The sequence below is a fragment of the Anser cygnoides genome, chromosome 5 (assembly GCF_040182565.1).
Source record: "Anser cygnoides isolate HZ-2024a breed goose chromosome 5, Taihu_goose_T2T_genome, whole genome shotgun sequence".
In the NCBI taxonomy this organism is placed as follows: Eukaryota; Metazoa; Chordata; class Aves; order Anseriformes; family Anatidae; genus Anser; species Anser cygnoides.
Window position 1 is genome coordinate 57,763,282 of NC_089877.1, and position 15,905 is coordinate 57,779,186.

Below are 15,905 nucleotides of genomic sequence, written 5' to 3' on the forward strand. Positions count from 1 at the left end.
GGGTTTTGGCACACTGCTGCCTCTTTCATAGTCCATTTAGTCTCACTTTTAGTGTAGTTTTTTTTTTTTTTTTGAAAATTAACGTAGAATCATAGAAACAGAATGGTATGGGTTGGAAGGAACCTTAATGCCCATCCAGTTCCACACCCCCGGCCATGGACAGGGACACCTCCCACCAACCCAGGTTGCCCAAAGCCCCATCTAGCCTGGCCTTGAACACCTCCAGGGATGGGGCATCCACAGATTCTCTGGGCAACCTGTTCCAGTGCCTCACCGGGCATAGCAAAGAATTTCTTCCTAAAACCTAATCTAAACCTTTGAGTTTAAAGCCTTTACCCCTTGTCCTACCACTACACTCCCTGATAAAGAGTCCCTCCCCATCTTTTTCCTTTCACATTTCACCTTAATGCCAGCTTCTGCAAGACCCCTTGCTCTACAGAATGAAAAATACTGTCACCAGCACACTTTCCATGACACTAATCCATTCATCCCATCCTGCTGAGACTGGGTGACATCCTACTAGTGACACCTGCAGATCCCCAAGAGGTGCTTATCATCCCAGGTTATTTCCTTCCATTTAGGAACTGGTACGTGCTGGCCTCCAGTTAAATGCCATGCTGAGGGTCTTTGGGAAGCCCCTTTCCCAAACGCTGTGTAAGAAGTGTCACCAGGTTTGCCAGACAAGACTGACATTTCACAAAAGGAGCATGTAATAAGCTGCTATTTTTTCACAAAGCTTTGTGCCTTTGCTAACATTCCCATCATCACATATCCTGAGAAATTTAGTTTCCAAGGGCAAACTCCTAAAAACTTTCTGCTCCGCTGGAGATCAGGCTCTTCGCTTTGTTGCAGGAGGAATGCAGTAATGTAACACACTGGGTCTCAAACTGCAGACTGAACTCCTGATATCCTGAAGTCAGAACAGGGAGAAACCATGATGCAAGAGCAAAATGTTCAGTGTACAAGTACCAGACCTGAAACCAAAACCCTTCCACAGGCAGAGAGTCTACCTGAAGCTAAATTAAAACTTATTCTCCGTCTTCATGGAGTCCTTTTCCTGTCACTACACCTTCACCTGGGTGCCAAGCGCTCATTTCCCCATAGGCTCAGCCCTGCAACCAGCTTTAAGTATCCAACACCCAGTGAACTCAGCAGCCACCTTCTTAAGCTTAATGTTATTCACCTATCTCAGTGATTCATTAGAACAGGACCTACACTGAGAATCTAATTAAGACCAAAGTTCCACATTCATTTCCAGAGCAGTAAAAGGCAAGTTATGTAAACTCACAGCAAGTACTTCTTCTTTTACCAGAAGAGCAAGATAAAAGCATAAAACACATCCATAGGCAAAACAGTAAAGGAGGGGAGAGAAGGCTTTGGCAGACAGTACATAGAGAGAAGTCTAGAAAGATACTTTTATTTGCATTTCTTACATTACATGCTCTGGACTTTCCCTCCACCTGGAATACATTAGAAGGAAGTAGAGCGCCCAGTGGGATGGCTACTATACACCTCTAAGACAATAGCAGCTCTTTTTAACTAGAAAAATCATCTGCTTTGCTCCCCCCATTCTCAGCCTCCCATTTCTCTCTCTCCACTGCCCGGAGGCTGGACTTCTCTCGGAGGTGCGCTTGGCACCCAAGCTCCCAATGGAGTCAAGCAAAGGCTGGGAGCACACCAAGCCCAGCTTCCCTCAGCACACAGCTCCCAGACTCACACCCAAATCCTTCCTGTCCAGTGCTGCCACTTCCAAAATCCTCATCCCAGCTCCTCTGAACAGACTAAGGAGAATACAGGTTGAGGCATGGTGAAGAGGAGGACAGATGCCCGTGCATGGGAAAAGGGGGAGTCTTTTAAGGCCTGAGATGGCAGATTTATCAAATGAGGATGCTTGTTCTAGCAATCTGTTCGGACAGCCCTACAGTCTACAACTCATCCCACTTAAGTGAGATGTGTACACCAACTCTGCCTCACAAAGTTCAGGGTAATAGTTGGAGATAAAGTTGGTTTATCCTGGAACAAAGGATTTTCCAAGGAACGGCTGCTGAACTGGCACCCCAACATCACTTGTACTAAGCCTTTTATTCTAGGTTATATTTTTGCTTAGCAAGTGTTTCCATTGTGAGATTTCCCAGATCTAATATAGCAAAACACGTCTGCAATATTTAGCTGTGCTTTCTTTTGGGAGTTACTAAAATAAAGTGCATTGTTAACAGAGTGTATTATTTGCTTACAAACAGCAACGCCAATTAAGAACCTCTCCTTTAATAAGATATTTGTAACTCTACACTGGACCCTACAATGCTGCTTAGCTTATCAGAGGACACATCAGCTTCTGATTTAAAGGGTTTTGTCTGGGCCTGGCAAATTTTATGCCCAGTCCCAAAGCAGACACCAATTTGTCTCTTACAAGCCTCTGTTATTTGCGGACTCTCAATGCCATCCTCTATATATCCTGCTACAAACTTCCTTATACCTGCTAATTTATAACAAGGGCAAGATCCCTAGGAAGATTTCCTTCCTAGGGATTGATGGATGGATAAATAAATAAAACAAATATCAAAAAGGAAATAACTTGCTTAATTGTATTAGATAATATTAAAGTAAATGGATGTCATATTCTGAACTTTATGTAAGTAAAGCTGAGCAACACTGAAATATGACTGTCAGGGTGATTAGCAAGGGTGAAAGAGGAAAAAAAACTCCCAAAGAGGAGAATGTGCCTTATCAATGCTGTGCAAATTTCCTCAACCACTACAAACTAAGTGTGCTCCCTATACACAAAAAAAACAATGGATTTTTAAAGGCTGAAAAAGTACCTTCATTTACAGTTTCTAGAAATCCAAAACACGGCAGATTGTAACAAAACCAAGCAGAAGCTGAGGGTTAGGTGAGCTGAGTGAAACTGTGAGAGCTGAATAATGAAGAGGAACCCATCCGTCTCCCGGCCGCTGACAGCAGCGACGAGGTACAGGTGCGACAGGCAGCACCTGGCTGCTGCAGGCAGGGATCTTTTGTAGCGGAGCCGAACGTGACCTGCGCCAGAGGTACCTCTGTGGAGTCCTTTGCACCCCTAATGCATCAAACTGGATTGGCCTGTCCTTACTGATATCTGTGTTATAGAAAATACAAGTTAATATGTAATTTATACATGCAGCTTAGGGCTATCAGGAGTCTATTGACTCCATAGGATGACTTGATAAGGCCCTAGCTGCTACAAGAGATAGTCACAAACAGTCCAGTCCATGCAGGGTCTCACTGTCAGGGACAAATCAGCAGGACAGCCGTAAAACAAATACAATACACATAAGCACACTGCTCAGGAGACTGTCTAAGATATATACTCTGATTAATGTCTGGAACGCCAATAGTGCCTGTTATTGCTTCCTTGAGTCCTAAAAGAGGTGCTAGAAAGGGATCTCTAGGCCGGTGTCACGCTAAGGGTAAGTGGCTGAGGGAGGCCCTTCTTCTGAGTCATGATGTTCAGAAAGGACCCCCTCGCTTTCTGAACTCCTCAGAGAGGAGCCTGGCTGTGGCTGGATCCAGTCCTAGCCCCAGATCTGGTCAACGGTTTATTCCTAAAGGATTTTGTCTCCTTCCCTGCTTGGTAAGGAGGGTGCCCAGGCTTGTCGGTCCACTGGTAACTGGAGGACTCATCCTCCAAACCGAGGTTTCTGAATACCAAATCTACACTTCGGGTGAGGTGGGACTAAGTCATTATATCGTGTGCCGAATGGCTCTCAACAAGACTTGTGTTGTCACTCATGAAAAGAGGAGGAGGGGGTGAGGCCAGCATTGGGTACAGGGACAGGTTGTTCTCCTGGCTTCATCTGAAACACCATCAGACCGTGAGGCTTCCGCCTCACCCCAGACATTGCTTAGCTGCTGGAGCCTCATACATGCTGATTGTTCAACTGCAAACCTCCAACATCTGGCCTATGCTTTGGCCAGATGAGCAAGATAAGCATGTCAATCAGCTCACATTCCTGCATGTCAATTAGCTCACGTTCCTGCTCAAGCCTGGTCTCAGCAATTCTCCGCTGATTTACGGTCACTTGGTATTTTGACACCAACAAGCCTGGCGTTATCCCGCAGAAGGTCATCCCACTTTTCTGTGGCTTGGCTGCAAACTGAGCAACCCCCTGAAAGCTGACCTTGGGTATGACTGCCGGTTAAGTGCTGGAATAGACTGCAAACTGGGGGGCATCCACAAATTCCAATGGCAGCTCCTTCTCCTAACACCATGGGGCTTGGCACCCTTTGGGATTAAATTCCTCCCTGTTTCAGGAGGTGATGAAGGTTTCAGTCTTGCTGTCTGTACAGGATAAATCAACATTTGGAAAACTTTGGAAGAACTGCAAATAAACCTTGCTATGACCACTACACTTAAAACATCTTCAGTACCTGCAGTATTAAACACTGCCTCTCTCTCTGAAATGCGACTGGACTACCACAAAGAAGATTCCATGAAAAAAAAAAAAAGAACATAAAAGCACTGAAATCATGTAGGAACAAACACAAAGAGGCTGCTACCCAATGAGGTGTGAGAGAAAACGATTAAATCACATGAAAAACCTGTTGCTACCACTTCTACATTTGGCCAACGAAAAGGGATTGAGAGGCCCCACTTGGTAAATATATACTCTCCTTGGATCAAAGGGGTAAGAATGGAAGCGAGTCCTCGGGCTTTATGGACCTGATCCAGTTGGTTTTTCTACTAATTTCTGTGGGATTTGGCTGGTGTCCAGGCAGCATAAACAACCAGGACCAGGGCTAGTCCCGCCTGGCAAATGAAAGCCCTGCTAGCACCGCCAACTTTTCCTCTCTGCCCTAAACCTGCATTTTCTGCTCAGCTCTACAATGCTACGTGAGCGGCAAGATGCTTGCCGGCTCCCAGGAGGGTTTTAGCCAAGCCCAGGAGCTCACATTGCTGCCAAAGGATGCCTGATACATCAGCTCCTGACACTTTCCATCAGTCCCCGTTCACATGCAGCTGTCCTCGCATTTGGCAATGGGATGGGGGTGTTGTCCCCCAGCCCGGACCGTGGTCAGAGAGTTTCCTATGGGCTGTGGGGACTGGGCAGCTGCTGCCTGGCTCCTTTCACTCGGGGAAGGACTGAAAATGGAGCCTCTTCCTAATGGTACTGGAGTCTTTGTCTTGCCGAGGCTATGGGGCCAGAGAGATGAAAGTAGAGCATTTGCTTGTGATTTTCCTGCTTTCATGAGGGCCTTCAGAAAGGCAGGAGCTTTCAGAATAAAGTTTCTGGGGCAGTTCTTCCTGTTGCCTTGCCTCGAGTAATCACTTAGGGCTTGTTTACACTAGAGAGTTGTACTACCAGTATTTTATACAACTGCACCGAAATCAGCACAACACCTGTATTGTGTCTATCGCTACCGTGGTGCGAAGGCGAGCCTACTATTTCTGAGGCCTTGAAAAGCAAGCCAACAATGAGCAGAATGGATAAGGGGAGAAAATGAGAACACTGCCGTGTTTCTTGACATTTCAAACTCGGTAACGACCACAGATTCATTGTGAAATTGTAACTGGTTTACTAAAAATAAAATACTGTTAGATTGTAGACAATTATTCCTAGCTTACAGAACCCAAACAGGAATTGAATCCTTAGTTTTTTTTTTTCATTTTCTTTTTCCTCCCCTTATTATTAAAGGAGAGAGGGAAAAAATGAACAATGTATTACACAAAATAAGGGATTTATGCCAAGCAGCATAATTTGTACAAATACAGGAGACTGCCCAATATTTCTAGTGTACAAAGAGAAGCTCTACAAGCCGTCACATCCACACAGAGGGCTTCACGGAAGCTGCAGTTGCTTGTTGAAGAAACCGCTTCACTTACGGTGGAGCCTGTGTTGTCTTCAGCACTGTCTTCAAAAGGACAGAGTTCCCACCCCAGGATGGTGTCTGTGATCTGAACAAACAGATGAAGGTCTCAGCTTTACCAAATAGCGATGGATTTAACCCCAGCACCCTTAACTCTCACTGGAGCTGGTCACTTCTGTGTTCTGGGTTGGACTTTCCCAATTTGAACAACATCGATAATGATATTACAGCAGGGCTTTGTGACAGCGCAGTCGCTGACACTCAAAACCCACCCAAATACCCTGGCATTCACTGCCAATTGAATTAAACCGTCAAGGTCTGTGAGAGGGAAGTGGCTGTTGGCAAAAAATAGATGCTGAATTCTGTGACAAAGAGCCTGAGGATTAAATATCGATGAATTGGACCAAATTACTAACAAATATACCAACCGATAAAAGTGATGTTTTAAGGTGCTAATGCCATCATTGGGCATTGAAAAAGAAGAAGAAAAAAAAAGAAGTTGCTATCCTAGATACTATAATTTAGACAGGCAACCTAGAGGAGGAAAAAGAAAGGAGTTTCTCTGCATTACTTGGTGGAAGCAAGAGTCTCCTGACCAGAGCCACGCAGGGTGCTTGCAGCAGGGCTCTGATCCTCTCTCCACTCACCCGAACCCAACAGCGTTGCAAAACACACCCCTTTTCTTTTTAAGCACGGCTAAAACCTCACACAAAAAGAAATATACACGCGATAAAGTCAGCCTGGACCCGGAGCCCCGCTCCAGCGCTTCGGGTCCGAGGCCACCTCCACCTGCCGGGGGACCCAGCGGCGGGGCCGGCTGCAGCCGGGGGGCTCCGGGAGACTCAGGGCGGGGGGGGGGGGGGAGAAAGCCCCCCGGTCCCGATCCCGATCCCTATCCCGGTCCCCAGCAGCGCCAGGGAGCAGCTCCGGGCTGCGGTGCGGGCAGCAGGAACCGTGCCCGACTTTTCCCCGTTTGCTGGGGCGGGAGACTTTTTTTTTTTTTTTTTAATCACTCTAAACGCTCTCACTTTTGATGGGATTACAGCTAATTAAAATTTAAAATTCGAATCAACTACCGAAAAGGTCATCTCAAAAAAAAAAAAAAATCCGCAGGCATCTGGTAGCAAAACTAAAGCCGAAGAGCGGGGGAGCGCACGGCCGGGGCTGCTCGGTCCCGGTGCCGGTCCCGGTCCCCCTCCCCTCTCCGCGCCAGCCCCCGGGGGTGCGCGCCCCGCTCCGCGGCCGAGTTGGGAGCGGGACGGCGGCGGGGCCAATGCAGCGGCCGGGCGGGGAGGGGAGGAAGGGAGGGGAGAGGAGGAGGAGGAGGAGGAAGAGGAGGGCAGCGGGGAGGAGGAGGAGGAGGAGGAGGAGGAGGGGAGGGCGCAGCCGGCACCGCGCACCGGCCGCCGGGGCTGGCCGGGGCGCCGGGGGGCTATTGTGTGCGCCGGGCGGGGACGCACGCTTGCACACGCGTTCCCCCCCCCACACCCCCGTTTGCACACTCGTTTGCACACTCACCACCAGCACCCCCCCGCGGCTCGGGAGGACAAATATCGCGAGAGCGGCCGGCGACCAACCTGCTCCGCAGCCCCGCCGCGCCGCCGCGCCCGCGGAGCCCCCGCGCAGCGCCCGCATGCAGCCGCGCAGCCCCGGCGCGCCTCGGTGAGTAGCGGGACCCCCCCCCCCCCCAAACTGCCCCCGCCTGCCCTTCCCCTGGGGGGACGAGGGGGAAAAACGCTCCCTGCAAAGTTGGGGAGTGCTCCCAGTGGCTTTTTGGGGGTGCTCGAGGGGTAGGGGGGCGCCCCGGAGGGGTTGCGCGGGGTCCCCCCCCCCTCCATTTGGTGCGCGGAGCCGGGCGCAGGCGAAGGTCACGGCGGTGCTGCGGGGAGCAACTCCGGGGAGGGAGGTGCGGGGGGGGGGGCACCGCTGGGAAAGGGGGGGGGGGGGCGGGCTCGGGGCAAGTTTGTGGGATTTAATCGCGGGCTATAAATGGGGCTGCTGGAACTTTAAAAGGCAGCAAGCTGTGGTTGGCTGGTAGCGAGATTTGGAGTAACATATGGCATTAAAAGGCGCACAGCTGGAGGTAGCATTTCCATCGCAGTGAAGTCAGAGCAGCTGACTCTCCAGCTTGCGGTGTAATTAGCAAACCGAGCACTCCTCCTTCCCTCCCAGCCTCCCTCCCTCCAGCCTCCCTCCCTCCCTCCGCGCCTCGCTCGCACTCGCGCACGCACCCGCGGCCGCTCCGCGCTCCCCCTGCCCGGCTCCGCGCCCCGGCCCCGCGGGAAGGTAAGGACCCGGCGGGCAGCCCCAGCCCTCCCGCCTCTTATTTTCCTCCTTGCCCTTTAATAACTTCAACGGAAACTTTTTTCTTTTTTTTTTTTCCGCTTTTTTTTTTTTAATTTATTTTTTTCCCCTTCGTTTTGCATGCGGGGTGCTGCTGCTGCTGCTCTGCCTCCATCCCCGTCCTCCTCCTCCTCCTCCTCCTCCGTGCCTGGGAAAACGCCGCTTCCCCGGAGCGAGCCGCGGCTGTTTTGTTGTGATTCCGTGCATGAGGAGCGGGGATAAAGTTTAAATTGTGTGTGTGTGCGTGACGGGGGTAATGCGCTTTATTAAAAGATGCCCCGAGTTAGCGTCGCTGGGAAGAGAGCCTGGGAGTTTGTGCTTTTTATTTATTTGTCTTTCTTGCCTCTTCTTAATTTTATTAAAGTGCTTAGTGGGAGAAACAAAGGTTGGAGGGGCTGCTGCTTTACTAGCTTTTGTTTACTTACAATCAAGTTTTTCCTGTTCGGAGCAGGTGCGAAAGGATGAGAAGCATGTTGTGTTGTTTTCTTCTTTTTTTTTTTTTCTTCTTCTCCCCCCCTTTAATAAAACTATTACAGACAATTAACAGTAAACGTTATCTCCAAGGCTGTTTCTTTGGCTTGTGTTACCAAAAAGCCGATCTGTTTGTTACAGCTGCTAGGAGGCTTTAGTTTACAGTAGCATTCAAGTTTTTCCTGTTTTGAACAGGTTATGAAGGAAGAATGGAGTTTCCAGACCATAGCCGCCAGTTGCTGCAGTGTCTGAGTCAGCAGCGTCACCAGGGCTTCCTGTGTGACTGTACTGTTTTAGTTGGAGAAGCTCAATTCAGAGCTCACAGAGCCGTTCTTGCCTCTTGCAGTATGTACTTCCATCTTTTCTACAGGGACCAGTTAGACAAAAGGGATATTGTGCATCTGAACAGTGACATTGTCACAGCCCCTGCCTTCAGCCTGCTGCTCGAATTCATGTACGAGGGAAAGCTGGAATTCAACAGTCTCCCGGTGGAAGATGTGCTGGCTGCGGCTAGCTACCTCCACATGTATGACATTGTGAAAGTCTGCAAGGGCAAGTTGAAAGATAAAGAATTATGTCCGGAGGAGAAGATTAATGATGAGGTGGCCGGTTTGGAGAAAGCGGAGCATTTTCTAGACGCCGGAGCGCCCCTGGTCCACGAGTTTGACCCAGGAAACAAACAAAAATTCAGCGTTGCAGAATACGACAGAGCGGCAGGCAAAGAAAAGGTCAGCAGTCACCCCGCCTGGTCCTCTGATCATATAAGTGTCAGCTCTGCGCCGACAGAGGCAGAATCGTGCGCCGCAGCAGCTGGAAAAACAAAGGCTAATGTCAATAGTTCCACAGGACCTTTGTCCCAAAGGTCTGTTAACCATACCCTGGCTTCGGGTGATGTGGACTGCGCGCTGGATTTGTCTTTCAAGCCCGTGCCGGGGAGAGATTCCTTACACCCCTCCTATGTCTTTGGACAGCTGGCTTCCGACAGCCAGCAGCAGGGTACCGAGCCACTTGTTAAAGATGAACAAGACTTGCTGTCAGATCAGGAGGACAGCGAAGCCAGGAGTCCGGAGAGTCAGCATTTTGGGAATTCAGCCAAAAGCCTAGTGACAGGGTTAGGACACATGTTCGCGGGGAATGGCAGCTCTCATGCCCGAGAGGAGGATATAGATCAAGACCGAGACGAGAGTGAGGATGACATGGATTCGTCGGACATCTCCTCGGGCGTGCTCGTGCCTCCCGGGCATATCTGCATTTGCCCCCTGTGTAGCAAGGTGTTCCCGAGCCCGCACATCCTTCAGCTGCACCTCAGCTCCCACTTCCGCGACAAGGACGGCTCGCGGACCCGGCTGTCGCCCGACGGCTCGGTGCCCACCTGCACCCTCTGCGGAAAGACTTTCTCCTGCATGTACACCCTCAAGAGACACGAGAGGACTCACTCGGGCGAGAAGCCCTATACCTGCGGCCAGTGCGGAAAGAGCTTCCAGTATTCCCACAACCTCAGCCGCCACGCGGTCGTGCACACCAGGGAGAAGCCCCACGGGTGCAAGTGGTGCGAGAGACGGTTCACGCAGTCGGGGGATTTATACAGACACATCCGCAAATTTCATTGTGGCCTTGTAAAGTCCTTGGTGGTTTGAGACACGTCGTTTTTTTCTCCTGTCCCCCGCGCCCCCCGGCCCTTTTAAAACAAAACAGGAAAAAAAAGGCAGCATCTGAATTTTCTATTTTTTTTCCCTTTTTTTTTTTTTTTTCTTCCTTTATTTTTGTGATATTCACTTCAGGTATATGATCTTTAAAAGATGCAGAGGTGTACACTCCAGAGGCCTTTTAATGCAATCCTTCCACCTCTCCATCTCCCCCGTCCCCTGCCTCCTTCCCTTCAGGTCTTCTCTTGCGCACCCATGCTACATTATTAATGTGAAATGATCTAAGTAGTTCTGCAATGATTTAGCATCTGTTTTCATGCTGGAAGTACTTGCTTTGTGGTCAGGGTGTGTTTTTTGTGTTTTTTTTTTTTTTCTTTTTATTTTTAGTTTGAAGAAAGATTGCTTGTAAGTAAATTCCGGAGAAATACTTGGATTCCATTAAGCTTCCCTGATGCCGTCTGCGTAGTGCGTAGAAACATCCGAAGAGACGACTGATGGCTTAAATACATTTCAGCGCAGGGAAATTTCTCTGCGTGTATCTCTAACAGGCTGTAGTCTTATTTCATAGAGCTGGAAGAGACCTCAAATTGGCCCAAAAGATAAAGGGGAAGGGGGGAGAATTTCTGGATACACCTTTGGTACTAGTCACTTTGTTGTTGTTGTTGTCGTTGGCTTTTTTTTTGTTTTTAATTATGTCGGAATAGTTCTGCAATCAGTCCTGCAATCTGAACGAGAAGTTTTTGCCTCGAGGCTTGCCTTAGTTTCCCTTCCCACCCATGCGCTCGCCTACAGCAGAGCACGGAGCTGCTTCGTGGCTTGGAAAAAGCCCGTCCACAGCGGCCTCGCTCCTCGGCTGCCGAGGGATGTGCGCTGGCACGGGTCCGAAATCCTGCTCTCCGTGAACGGTTGCATCCCCACATTGGTGGTGCGGGGACAGCCCCGCTCCTGGTGCGAAGGTGGCAGCAGGGGATCGCGTGGCTCTGGTGATGGGAAGGGGCCAGCACCCCCTGTCTCGCCTTGGCCGGCTGCTGGGCTCCCCCTGCTCTGGGCACCCGGTGCCGAGCATCCGAGGAGATGCCCCTCTCGCTGTCTTCCCCGAGAAGTTTGCCGGGAGGCTGCCGTCGGCAGCTCAGGGTTTTATTTCTTGGTTTTTAAATGAAGTTGGTAATCCCTCTGGGCCCAGGTCCGTGCAATCCCTGCTGCTAAGGGGCAGTCGGAAGAGGAAGCGTTGGAGGGAAAGCGTGGCCTAACTTTTCCCCCCGCACCCTGCCAAATCACCACCTTTCTCCGGGGCGGTTTTTGGATCTTGGGGTGGTTTTATCTTTCACTTTTTAATTATTATTGTTCGTGTTGTTTTTCTCTTTTTTTTTTTTTTTGTGAACTGAGGCTGCCTGTAACCATAACCAGTTTTACTCCAAACACAGTAACTCAATTACTTGCCTAATAGAGCATCCTTTGGGCTGTGCATGTCAGTAAATATCGGATTATTCCTTTCCAGTCAAATTATCCATTCAGGGTACATGTATGTGGGACTGAAATATAATAATAATAATATCCGAGGGTTTTGAATGTCGTTCTGCTGCGTTACTGTTGCTTCACCATCCTTCCTCACACTCCTGGATTATTTTTTTTTGTGAAACAAGTGTTTATTTTTAAATGAACATGAAGCACTGAGTTTGATTCTTTTTTTTTTTTTTATAGTTGTGCTTAAAATACTGTATTTCATCTTATAAAGAAAGAATTGCCTAATGCCTTCCCCTTCTGGTCCAAAACCTGAGCACTACCTACATAAATAATATGGGATTTTTTTTATTTTATTTTATAAGTACTTCCTCTTAAAAGAAAAAAATAACAAGATTGTTACAGCCTCATCTTATTCATCTCTTAAACTATGAATGTACATGTAATGTGAAATTTTGCTTCTATTTATAGTTTTGGGTTTTGTTTTCAGTCTAATTTGTCTACTGTAAAATATTTTTGCTGAACCTGTTACATATGGAAGTTGTGGGAGAGTACTGTATCTTGAACATAAGTGGCTTTGGTACTGTGGTCTTATTCTACTTAATCAGCTTTTTCTTTTTTTTTTTCTCCTTTTTGCTGTGATTGGAAATAGCACTGAACAAAATCTACTAAAATTAAGTTATTTTTCTTTCTACTAAAATTAAGTTATTTTTTTCTCCTGAAGATACTTGATATAGTATTTATTAGATTTTTTTTTGAAGTGGAATTATTACTGTTAATCTATTTCAAAACTAGTTAATTTACACTTTACTTTAAATTTTATAACAATGTTTTTGCATGTTGAACAACATGTAAACAGTTTAATGTAGAGTCAGCATTACTGAAGCTGGTAATCTCTTAATTTTGCATTTTTGTGACACTTTTTGCATTTCAGTCTTCAGTTTGTTTGTTTTTTAAGATCATAAAATAGGATGTGCCATAAGACATCGCTAGTGTATGGAGCAGGGAAAAGTTTAAACAAGTTTGTGTCTGATGCTAGTATAGGAATAATTCATTAAACTGATGCTATGAGCATGCTCTGTACTGCAGTGAATATGGGGCGAAAGTTTAAAAAAGAAAAAAAAAGACTTTCTCATTCTTTACTACATCATAAACACACTGTTCTCATCGTCTGGTATTTGTGTTCCCACTCCTCATAGCTTGAATTTCTAAAGTAAAGACGTTTGCACTTATTTTTGTCCTTAAGGTGACTTTTTTTGGCTCTCTCTCTGTGTCTCCGAGTTGCAATAGCTCTGAGCATGTTTTCAAAGTGGTTCATGGCTCTACAGAGAAGTACTAAAAACATTGCACACTTCGGCTTGTCTTTTCACAAACTGTTTCACTGCGGGGCAGTGGCCGTCCCGGTAGGGGATGGTCCTGCGCCACATTTTAAACACTGGATTTGTCTTCTACTACAAACAAATACTGTGAAGTTAATGTAAAAAAAAAAAATAAAAATAAAAAATCATTGATATTTTTAATTGTTTTTAATCTTGGTGCAGTTCAGATTAAATATGTATATTTAAAGACACTAATTTTTGTGGGAGAGTTTTATAGTAAACAGTATGTAGAGAAGCTATTGGAATGGAATATATTTTATAAAAACGTTCTATCACTGTTTTATAGTGAACTATTTTTCCTTCAGTGTTAGCGTAATGCTGTTAGTCTAGATACGACAATCGCAGAAGGAGTGATTTAAGCTACTGTTAGCGCTTAGTTTTGCGTGGAGTTCTGTTTGCAACTGTATTGGTATGTGCTGTAAAATGTGACAATCGTGACTAGGATTGTTGTCTTTATAAATTTACACGAAATAAAATGTGCTAGAGTTGTAAACTTGAGCCTCCTCCTCCCCGCTTTAGCAGAAAGGGGGGGGGGGATGTTGGGTTTGTCGTTATTAATTACAAGTGGGTGCACTGCTTTTATTTATTTTTTTTAAGTAGATACTCTAATTTTTATTTATTTTTTTTTTTTCAGGGCCGGTGGGAATGGTAGACATCTGAGGCGCACCTAGAGGCGAGCAGCCTGCGTGCATCCAGCTCGGCCAGCAGGGTGAAGGGAGGGGGGGCTCCTTCGGCCCCAAAACCTCCACGGCCCCGGGGGCAGCCGGGCTCTGCCCCAGCTCCTGCTGCTGGCTTCTGTCTTAAAACTTCCCTGACTTCAGCTGGAGCTGGGGGCAGGAGGAAGAGAATGTGAGCTGCATGCTCCAGCTGCTGCTCAGGGGAGGGAAATAAGGATGGTTTTGCCCCCCGTACTACACTACGCATCTGGGATTTCTTACTTTTGGTGAGGCGAAGGGCTCTGGTGAGTGACATCGGGCTGCCTCAAGATGGTGCTGCTTTGGGGAAGGGCAAGTTATAGGGGATGCTGGTGTGGAGGGGCAGCTGTCCGTCTGCCCCTCTGCTGTCACGCAGTCACCTCCTTGCAATCGTAACAAAATATGAGTGTTTTTCTTGCACTCAGTCATGCTTCCTGCCTCGTGCAGCTTGTGCCTCCGTCCCCATCCAGAGGGAGGACAGAAGGCTGCTGGAGACGTGTGTCGTTCCTGCAATGTCTGGCTCCCATGCCATATCCTAAAAACAATACTTTTTAAGTATTTCTGCTGATGGTGGGGGGGATTTTCCTGCAGCTGCGTGTTCATGGCACGCTTTTTCTCATTCTCTTCTGCTGCCGGAGGTGGATGGAAGAAGATTGAACTCACTGTGCCCAAATCTAGGTGCTGCGCTAAGCCAGGGGAGGCAGCAGGCTGTTCTTGGAGGGAGAAAGAAGCGAGCTCAAAGCTAAACCTGCGAAGTGGATGGCTTGCAACTAGGCTATAAATAACCGTGCGTAGACTGAGGAGAGCAGCCCACGTCTACGCTGGCACGGGCATGCTGTGCCCATTTTCTTTGTTGATAGCAATTGCTAATGTGAATTCTGGCACTCCAGATCCCGATGCCTGTTGTTCTGATAACGTAATTAAATCTTTGGAATGTGAAACGTAAAAAGCTTTGAGAAGAAACCGAGCCGCTGGGTGGGTGCTGGAGGGGCTGTGCGTGCATGTGGGGGTACCAAGTGAGTGGCTGGATGCCTCCGGGCACAGGTTCCTGGCTCTCAGGTGCATTGGGGACGCTGATCGCTGTGGGAAAGGGGGTGATAGAAGGGTCATCCACCCTCCTAACCGTGGTCTGTGAGGGCTGGCATCCTCCAGTACTAAAATATGCAACGGGCTCCGTAGGTTGGAAAGGGTCAGTCCTACAGATGCCAGCAGCATGGGTCCCCACCGCTCTTGCAAAGCCCAGCTCGTGTTGGGGTGAGTGTTGTGAAATGGCCTCGTTTATTTTTTTAGCTTCTGTTTTGTAGCATCTTTTGGAGGTGGTCTGGCTTTGGTGTGCACAGGGGTGGCTGTGGATGCCCAGGGACATCTGGCCACGTGTCACCAAATGCCACCATAGGTCTGGATGCCGTGGAGGAAGGGCTTTTTGCTAGCTTGGGTGGTCGGGCTTGTGTTGGGACTGAGAGCCTCCCTATTGCCTGGCTTGGTGGTGGCACTGTTACCACCTGGCTTCTACGGCTGCCGGGTTTACGTCGTGCCGCCCTGAGCTTTGCTTGCCGGTGAGTATTTTTCTGTGCTTTTTTGCTGAGGAACGCAGGCAGCAGAACATGAAACAGCAGCTGTTATCTGAGGAAATCAATGGCAGGTGTGACCCAGCGAGAACAGCCTGTGTAGGACAAAGCTGGGCTCAAGCAAAACGGAGCTGAGTGCATGGTGCAGTTGGTGTGTGAAAACACCTCGTCCTGGGAGGAGGAGGAGGACGAATTGTGCGCAGGGCTGCGAGCGACCTGCTCGGGGAACATTTTGTCTCAAAACGCTCGGTGTTTTGTGCCGGGAAGGACCTGGCTGGAAGTGTTGCAGATTGAGCAACTTTGCACAGAGAGGTGTCTTTCATCACGACGCGACGGAGGGATCCTGTCTCTTTGCTTCTTGTACGTGTGGCCGAGGTGGGGACGAGCGGCTGCAGAAGAATGCAGAGCGCTTTCCAAGCTTGCATCCTCTGTGTATGCACGGTGCGAGCTGCCCTCTTTCTGACTACCTCTTTTCATCCCAATTTAAAAAAAAAAATAAAT

The 15,905-nt window shown here is 48.2% G+C and overlaps 1 protein-coding gene and 1 long non-coding RNA gene across 3 annotated transcripts; one reads left to right on the forward strand and one right to left on the reverse strand.

The window, feature by feature from the left end:
- Positions 1 to 5,526: 5,526 nt before the first annotated feature.
- LOC125183452 (uncharacterized) lies at positions 5,527 to 7,496 on the reverse strand. The gene is made up of 2 exons (XR_007165492.2): positions 7,360 to 7,496; positions 5,527 to 5,929 (listed from the first exon to the last, which is right to left on the reverse strand). It is a non-coding gene; the product is annotated as an uncharacterized lncRNA (long non-coding RNA).
- Positions 7,377 to 14,777, forward strand: ZBTB42 (zinc finger and BTB domain containing 42). 2 transcript variants are annotated; one of them, XM_048069725.2, is made up of 2 exons: positions 7,377 to 7,503; positions 8,851 to 14,777. In XM_048069725.2, the coding sequence occupies exon 2, from the start codon at positions 8,865 to 8,867 to the stop codon at positions 10,290 to 10,292; it is 1,428 nt and encodes a 475-aa protein (XP_047925682.1). In that variant the 5' UTR covers positions 7,377 to 7,503; positions 8,851 to 8,864; the 3' UTR covers positions 10,293 to 14,777. The 2 variants fall into 2 exon arrangements, with proteins under 2 accessions (XP_047925682.1, XP_047925683.1); XM_048069726.2 differs by lacking the exon at positions 7,377 to 7,503 and adding an exon at positions 7,873 to 8,127.
- Positions 14,778 to 15,905: the final 1,128 nt, after the last annotated feature.